This window comes from Xenopus laevis, chromosome 7S, assembly GCF_017654675.1.
Source record: "Xenopus laevis strain J_2021 chromosome 7S, Xenopus_laevis_v10.1, whole genome shotgun sequence".
In the NCBI taxonomy this organism is placed as follows: domain Eukaryota; kingdom Metazoa; phylum Chordata; class Amphibia; order Anura; family Pipidae; genus Xenopus; species Xenopus laevis.
This window is the reverse complement of record NC_054384.1, coordinates 13,043,282-13,052,500: the sequence shown is the minus strand read 5'-3', so window position 1 is coordinate 13,052,500 and position 9,219 is coordinate 13,043,282. Positions and strand designations below refer to the sequence as shown.

Below are 9,219 nucleotides of genomic sequence, written 5' to 3'. Positions count from 1 at the left end.
TCAGGGTGCCAGATGTACAAATGGCTACAATGCAGCATGGCCACTCATTAGAATGCAGAAGGTGAGCTGCAACTATTAACCCTTGCTGTGCAGTGCCCTCCTTGTTCTGCACGATACCCCGTACGGGTTCATAGAGTGAGCCATAACCAATAAACGAACATGCGCTGCTGCGACTAATTTCATCATCTGGCTTCATGGGTCAGCCATAATTGTTAACCCCTCCAGTGCTGCAGCCCTGCAAACACTGAGCTGCAAACAGCGGCCCCTTGAGTGCCAAAAACTCGGGCACAGGAGGTGACTTGTAACCCATTAACCCCCTACATGCTGTCAATAATTTTGAAATCACAAAAAACAAGCAAACGCTATTAACCCCTGAACAGCCGTGAAATAGCTTGAGCCACAGCCAGAGGCCTGCAGTAGAGTTCACTTTGGGGGGGAGGGGGGGCATGGAGGGAGCCAGAATGATTAACCCTTGCCATGCTACAAGTGCCAATAAAGACATATGTTTTCCCACCCATCGAAACTGTATATTAGATTGCAATAGCAACAGAGCAAAACACAGGCCTGAATGTGACATTTTAATAGGCTGTATATAAATATATATCTATATATATATATCTATATATAGAGATATATTTATATATATATCTATATATATATCTATATATATATCTATATATATATATATCTATATATATCTATATATATATATATATATATATATATATATATATATATATATATATATATATATATATATATATATATATATATATATATATATATATGGAATACACAGGACGGCACCACTTTCCATTGCTGCCCTCCTGCACTGTAAATGAATGCATATATAAGAGCAAAAAACAGCAAACTCATATTATAACATAGTATGTACAACCTGTGTTATAATACAAGTTTTTTGCAAAGATCCTTCCTTGGTACTGGGTTTTTGTTCTATATATATATAATTTAGAATGTAATCCCAGCATGCACAGCAAGCCCTCAATTCCCAGAACCATTCCAATAACTGTTCTGCCCAGTGCAAATAAATCCAGCGGTGTCTTTTTATTAAAGGGGTGGCTTGTGGCTCTCCAGCTATTGCTGAACTCCAATTCTCAGCAGGTTTGGTTAACAGGGGGGGGGGGTGCTGGGAGTTGTAGTTTGGAAAGATCTGAAAGGCCTCACTTGTCCCTGCTGGACTTGAACAGAGTTCACCTTTTTTCCCAGAGAGAATGTGTGTCTATAAAAGCCCCTGGCTCTGAGATGGAATGCAATGGAGCAGGCTGCTGAGATTTAGGAGGAAAGTGCTAATGGGCACAATCTGCTGTTTATTTTCAAACTGCTAACAATGATTTTTCTTTGTAAAAAAAAAAAAAAAAAGAGTGTGTGGGGGGCACGGATGGCTGGGTATTGAGCACGGGCTCTGGCAGATGGTGCGGGGCTATAGGTGCGCTGCGCTCGCTCATCCAGCCCGGAGAAGCGTATGGGAACTGAGCGGGAGTCGCTTAACCGGGCACCGAGGCATGAAACCGGCGCGCAACAACCACTTATGAAACAACCGCCCAGCAACGCCCCAGCGCATAGTGCGCTAACGCTTAACAATAAACTGCCCTGTCGTTATCTGACCATCGGCCTGGATCTATGACCGTCATTCACTAACTCTCACTCTCTACCCTCTCCAAACTCCCTGCGCTGTCAGTCCTACAAGCAGAGGGTGCAGTGACTACACCAGCACCTTAGCACCCATCACATGCCAAACAAAACCGACCCTACTGCCCACTCCATCCCTTCACATAAAAAAGCCTTGACCCAACCCCCTCTTCAACTAGCCCAAAAATAAGCGACTTAGTAGTAAAGTGGTTTAAATTAACTTTTAGTATGCTGTAGAGAGGGATATTCTGAGACAATTTGCAATTGGTTTTCATTTTTTTTTTATTATTTCTGGCTTTTGAGTTATTTCGCTTTTTATTCAGCAGCTCTCCAGTTTGCAAATTCAGCCATCAGGCTGCTAGGATCCGAATTCCCCTAGCAACCATGTCTTGATTACAATTAGAAACTGGATTAGAAACAGGAGAGGCCCTGAATAGAAAGATGAGTAATACAAAGTAGCAATAACAATAGATTTTCTAGCCTTACAGAGCATTTGGTTTTTTTTAGATGGGGTCAGAGACCCCCCATTTGAAGGCCGGAAAGGATTCAGCAGAAGAAGGCAAATAAATAATAAAAAAAGTATAAATGAAGACCAATTGCAAAGTTGCTAGGAATTGGACATTCAATAGTACTAAAAGTTACCTCAAAGGTGAACCACCCCTTAAGTGGCATTTTAGGGAGATTAATTCATAAAATATGACTATTTGAGATGTCCATTTCTCATCCACGTTGTTCCCATTGCTTTATTTAGGGTGGGAAAGGGAAAAGGGGAGATGGCAAAAAAGAAAAACGAATTTGGGCCGATGCAATAGAATTGCTAAATCACAGTTTCTCCTTATCAGTCACAAGTTCCAAATCTGAGGCTAAAATTACAGGAGCGAGACTCAAACTCGCTGTTTCAAACGCACAATCTGGAAAAGTGCGCACGGCGCGTAAAAATCCTGGGCGCGCGGTGTTTCTTCTCCAATGCAAAGTGCTACCAGGGCACTGTTTATGTCTATATAATTCTGGCCTGTACAGGACCAACCAAAACAATTTCCCTGCCCATTATACAACCCAAAGGGCACTAACCCCTTCCCAAGCCTGTGGCAGTTGTATGGAGCCCTTTAAGCAGCCCAGTGGCAGCAACATTGCTCCCTCCATCTGCTACTTACATCTGATTTATTTATTTTTTGTTTTGTAGCACAAACAGAAATCCATAAACTGTCGGTTCAGCGCCATTGACTCCCTGATCAGTTACTGGGGCTCTTTACAGCCAGTGAGGAGATGAAAAGATTTAATTTTCATCCAACTGCCACATTCACATGTGTGGGGCCCCTTCGCTGCTTTTTCTTTTTTTATGCCTCAAATTCGGATGCAGGGGGGGGGGAGAGAAACCATATAGCAGCTTCTGTAAAAAGCTCTGTAAATAGGCTGCAGTGATTTAGCAGAACATTTAGCCGTTTGTGTACAAAAGCGAATAAAAAGCACATTGTCAGGTCAAGAGCTGCCTGAGAGGGGCCCCTGTGTAACCCATTCAATTCTCTACTCTGGGCCCACTGAGAGGGGTTCCCCTGTCTGTCACCCACAGTTATCACTTCTGAAAACTCTAATCACTGCTGTGTCCTGTCCCCAATGCCTGGCACTTCTCTAGTTTCTATTTCCAATTTTAATTCAATGACAATTAGCTTTAAAAATATATATATCTGTATGTATATATATATATATATATATATATATATATATATATATATATATATATATATATATATATATATATATATATATATATATATATATATATATAAAATTCTAGGTGATCACTGCTGAACGATGCAATCACTGCTTTCCTTCAACCGACCCCCTTACTCGTTGCCTTTTTGGTGCCTCAATGTGCCAATGATTCTCATTTTCTATTGCTAAGGTGAGAAAGTTAAAGAGGTGATCACTGCTAAATAGGTTCGTTCCCCCCGGCTGGCAGTCAGTCACTTCAGCTGGCAGTCACTATTCTCAAGCTTCACTGAGCCCTCTCCATTAATACTGAAACTTTGTGCCCTTTTTTTGGGTGGTAGAAAAGAAAGAGAAAGCTTGCAGATATTTCTTTTCGCTAGATATCATAATAATACAATATATAATATACTATATAATATATATTTAGTTTATTTTGAAATCCTCGCCATCGGTTAATTGGTGCAGTGTATTATTGATAGTTACTTGGTGGACACGACAGGTTAAATAATTTAATAAGCCACCCCGTGTAATTATGTTATTTACAAGGTCTGACAGGGAGTGGGAGATGGCAGAACAGGAGCTGGAGGAGAGCAGGAAATTGACGGCTAGGGTGACCCCTATAGCCTTCAATTTGAATTATGGAGATGGTGGGCTGAGAGGTGAATAAGGGACCAGAGAGGAACAAGATGACATTTCACCTCCACACATTAAACATGAAAAACGAAAAGAAAAAAACACACACGAGCTTTCCTCTTCTCTCTTTTCAAGCAGGGGGTGAATTTAGAATTTTTTCCTTTTTTTTAAAAAAAATTGACAGTTTTGTTTTGACATTTAAAAAAATTACCCCCAAATAAATAAGCCTTTGTCATGCCCCCCTTATACTGAGTGCAAAAAAAATAATGAGCCACTTATATTCCATGTGATTTAGTTCCAAGCTCAGGGCTGCACAATGCAAACTTTATACCGTTTTAGTGGTATGGGGGGGAAAAAAAAGTGAAACTTCCTCACCTGTTTGGTCATTGAATCTATTAACCGTACGTACAAATCTTGTTCTGTCCTGACTCCTGGGAGAGGGAGAGAGAAAGGGGGGCAAAACAGGCAAAGCAGTCATTATTTCACATAGGGATTTAGCAGCACAGAAATATTGCATTCAAAATGAGTGATCTTATTTAATTAGCAACAACAGGCAACGCTGCATCAATGTATCTGACAAGATGAGAAAACATTGAAACTTGGGGAAGTTGCTTATCCTTATCCCTAATTCTTGCAACAATTGTTTTTTATGTCTGATAAATTGTATATAAATGCAATTTGTTTTTGTTTTGTTTTTTTTAACAACATTTTTTTGACAAAAAATTTGTCATTTATTTGCAAATATTAACCATGGAAACTCAAAAGACAGATTCAGGGACAATGATTATTCCACTGATCAATTATTTGATTTAGTCGAATAATATTCAAAAACTGCTCAGGGTGGAGAGAGAATTATTTACGACTCAGAGGCGAATTTAAAGGAATATATTTTTAGAACAAATCTTGATTTATTTCTTGTTTTTTTTTTTAATCCTTTATTCCCCCATATTTCTACTCAAGGATCAACCGGTTAATTATGGGGAGTACCAGTGACCTATTGATCTGTCATCTTTTCTTTATATGAGAAGGTTCTGTTTTGTTATTTTATTTCCCACTACCAATTCGAACAATTCTACCGGCGAATTAAACCATTTTTAAGACTTACCATTGCTGTACAATAATTGCAGTTTGTAGTGAATCCCATTGTTCGTTTTCTCGCTGTTTGGTTCCTGCAAAGAACAGCACAAGGTTATATTACATTTAAAAAGAAAAAATACATTAAAAAATATATCATTACATTTTTTTATCCTTTATGAAGGTTTTTATTTTTAATTCTTTAATTGTGGTTGCTGTTAATTGGTCGGTGTTGCTTGTACTGGGTGATGATGACCCAGAGCTGAACTAGGATGGCAGGGCATCTTAATATTTTTTAAAGAAAAATCAGTGGATATATTTCTTGATAACTTTATAAGGCATAATCAGTGATTGTGGAGCTACAGTGGGAAAGTAGGGACATAGTAGTGGACAAAGTAGTGGACTCATTTTTGTCCAATTCTAGGAGAAAACTATACTTTTGTTATTATTATTAATTTTTTGGTCATTTTGCCTGATTCTAAAAATCTGCTAGTAAGCACATGCATATGTTTTGTCCAATTCCAGGAGAAAATTATCCTTTTGTTATTATTATTAATATCATCTTTTTTTGGTCATTTTCCCTGATTCTAAAAATCTGCTAGTAAGCACATGCATATGTTTTGTCCAATTCCAGGGGAAAATTATCCTTTTGTTATTATTATTATTATTACTATTATTATTATTATCTTTTTTGGTCATTTCCCCTGGTTCTAAAAATCTGCTAGCTAACTTTATAAGGCATAATCAGTGATTGTGGAGCTACAGTGGGAAAGTAGGGACATCTACATGTGGTTTTATCGCCTCTACAGTGGACTTAGGACTCGTTTTTTTTTGTTTTTTTTTTACTAATTCCAGGAGAAAATAATCCTTTTGTTGTTATTATTATTATGATTATTATTAATATCATTGTTATCTTTTTTTGGTCATTTTGCCTGAGTCTAAAAATCTGCTAGTAAGCACATGCATATGTTTTGTCCAATTCCAGGAGAAAATTATCCTTTTGTTATTATTATTATTACTATTACTATTATTATTATCTTTTTTGGTCATTTTCCCTGATTCTAAAAATCTGCTAGTGGGCACGTGCATGGCAAATCAAGGGCTGAAGATGTAAAGGTGGGGTGCAATAATAAAAACACCAAAACACCAGAGCTGAGCTAGGATGGCAGGGTACAATAATATTCAAGATTTTTTTTTTTTGTTAAAGAAAAATCAGTGGATATATTTCTTGATAACTTTATAAGGCATAATCAGTGATTGTGGAGCTACAGTGGGACCTGTACACGTGGTTGTATCGCTTCTAGAGTGGACTTATTTAGGACTCATTTTTTTGTCCAACTCCAGGAGAAAATGATCCTTTTGTTATTATTTATCATTCTTATCTTTTTTTTTGGTCATTTTCCCTGATTCTAAAAATCTGCTGGTGGGCACATGGCAAATCAAAGACTGAAGATGTAAAGGTGAGGTGCAAAAATAAAAAACACCAAAAAAAACAAACAAACTTACTTTGTCCTTCTCCACAAAGTCCACATAAGTTGTCCTCTCAATCTCCACCGGCTGCCCCTGTCTGTCGTACAGGGCTAGGACGAAGTGGAAAAAATTGGATTTCCTGAGATTGGAAGGCGGCTGCTTCTCGAAATGTGCCCGAGCCAGCCCCAAGCCGCTGCGGGAGGAAAGGAGACAAGGGGCCGGGTGAGCACTGTGACCCCAGTAATGCGCAAGGGCGCACGGAAGCGCATGGAGCAGGAGGGAGGACCCATTCAGTTGCAGCCAGAGAAGCTACTAGAGCAGGGAAATGTTGCAACCGATAGGAGGGAAATTTACTCAGGATGAGAAATAAATAATAATAAAAAAACACAATTTGGCAGACGTACCTTTGGGCTGCTGTGTTAGCATCCACTACCCCTGCTGTATGCATCCATGACCGGACTGGATTCATCCCACCTCCCAGCGGTTCTTCTTTCATGGTCGTCCCACCTCTTGGTATATTTTCCTGAATCCCAAACATTAAAACAAATTTGGGCGAAACCAGCTCCTGCCAAACGGTTTCCGAGTTGGAGGAAATTTACGCACACACCAAAAATAAAAAAAAAAATTATGGCAATCACAGAAAGAGAGATAAAAAAATAAATAAATTGTAATGTGTGTGTGTCTCTGCCTCCTTGGCGATGGGAAACCTTTTTATTCGATCACTTGACTCCCCAGGTTGGAGTTAGGAGAAAAGCCCAGTTTTTTCAAGTGTCGCTTTTTTTTTTTTGGTTCCCCTGTTTTCTTCAACGCGTCCCGGATTGGCAGCAGATAGAGAGAAGCGCAGCGGCTGCCAGCGGTTACATGGAGAGAGGGAGAGGCGCAGGCAGAAGGCGCAGCGCTAAACTCAGGCACAATCAATAATCTTTCCGCTGTTAGTGTCGGTGGAAGATCTCAGTGTGGAGTCATCGCAGCTCAACTGCATCAGGAACAGCAGAAGGGAAAAAAAAAAAGTCCAAACACACCAGCAAAAAAAAAAATAAAAAAATGTTCTTTATAAAAAAAATCTTCAGGACACCGCTGAATCCAGGACTTGTGCTCCAAAAAGACAAACAAACGGGGCAATGAGGAGCGCGGAGGAATAGGCTGCGATTGCGAGGGGGCCCCTTTAGCGTCTCGCAGAATGGAGGCAAGAGAACAAAACTCAGCCCTCTATCCCCCAGGAATGGAACCTTTCCCGGGAGCCAAAACTCTAAGCCCCGGGGAGCGGCGCTGTCAGCCGGTGACGTCGGAAGGAGGCGGGGTTTTGACCTTATACGGCGCTAAGTCCCCTCCCCCTCGTGGAAGGAGCGGCGGCGCTTGTTTAGTGCTGAGTGACTGCTGCAGACTGACACTACTCGGCCTGCCAAATAGCCCTGCTGCTGCTTCTAATGCATGGAGCTTCTAATGCATGGAGGGTAACGTTGCTTTATATATATATATATCAGCAGCAGCCAATGGACTTTGCATTCGGCCAAAACAATCTTATAGGAAACAAATGGGAAGCAGCAGCAGCACTAAGGCTTCCCCCTGACACAGGCTTAGAAACAATATGTAGATATATATAGAAGTGTAAATAGCGATACACATGTCTGACCCTATCGATGAGCCGCTTATACATGTAGATCTATTGTGATACACTCATACACTGATCATACACTCAATGACACACTGATACACTGATACACTAATACACGTGCTACAGACACAAGAGGAGGCCACAGAGGGCACCAGGGTTCCCACACCAGAGGCCACATCATGTTTCCACTCCAGATGATTTGTTTTTACTTACACCTCCCCAACACACACCTCTTTAAATCTATGTATTGAAATGAGGCTGAATGTCCCAATAAAGTGAGTTTAGGATGGGCAGTTGGTAGAAGGTGACTAGACCCATGTCTGCTGGGGAAAAAAAAGCATGAAGATCCTGAGTGTGTGTGTGTCTTTATATGTGTAAATATGTGTAAGTGTGTGTGTATATATATGTCTGTATGTGATATGTTTGTGTGTATGTTTGTGTATGTGTGTGAGTGTGTGTATGTGTGTATATGTGTGTGTGTGAGTGTGTGTGTGTGGTGGGTGGTGTATGTGGCTTTGTTTACTATATGTGTGATGGTATGTGTTGTGTGCGTGTGATCAACTGTACTGTGTGTGTGTCTCATATATGGCTGTGCTGTTATTGTTAGTGTACATGTCGTCGTGAGCACATGCTGCTGTATGTTTTGACTGAGCTGACCATAATGTGCTATTATGTGTTGCCCCATTCTGACCATACCTGTGGATGTGTTACCGGTGATGTACTGTAATGTTGCATGTGCTTATCACATGTTGTGTATGTTTGTGTGTACTACATTCCCCGTTAGGTGCGAGTGTGTGTATGTGTCCTGCTGTGTGTATTATTGTCGGTCGATTGTAGTGTGTGTTTATATGCCAATAGCTATCGTGCATTGTATGGTGTGTGTGCTTGTATGTGTGTGTGTGTGTGTGTGCCTGTCGTCTGTGATGTGTGTTGAAAGTGTCTAGTAATGTGTCTAGATCGTCGCCTTGTACTATTCGATTTATGTGACGATCGCCATGTTGTGCTGATGTCTGCTGCCTTTGGTGATATAGCCAAGATATTACGGGAGTGTTTCAAGCACTAATGAT

The 9,219-nt window shown here is 40.2% G+C and overlaps 1 protein-coding gene across 20 annotated transcripts in view; it reads right to left on the bottom strand.

Annotated features, from left to right (window-relative positions):
* ebf3.S (EBF transcription factor 3 S homeolog) overlaps positions 1-7,777 on the bottom strand; it is a 144,093-nt gene extending 136,316 nt beyond the window's left edge. For 7 of the 20 annotated variants that reach the window (XM_041570896.1, XM_041570895.1, XM_018227395.2 and 4 more), the window contains exons 1-4: positions 6,942-7,776; positions 6,574-6,730; positions 5,099-5,162; positions 4,369-4,424 (exon numbers count right to left, since the gene is read on the bottom strand). In XM_041570896.1, the coding sequence (XP_041426830.1) occupies positions 4,369-4,424; positions 5,099-5,162; positions 6,574-6,730; positions 6,942-7,075 (411 nt within the window). In that variant the 5' untranslated portion in view covers positions 7,076-7,776. Of the gene's footprint in view, positions 1-4,368; positions 4,425-5,098; positions 5,163-6,573; positions 6,731-6,941 lie in introns of all 20 variants that reach the window. The other 13 variants (XM_018227387.2, XM_018227388.2, XM_018227378.2 and 10 more) reach the window with 3 other exon arrangements.
* Between the last annotated feature and the right edge of the window lie 1,442 nt (positions 7,778-9,219).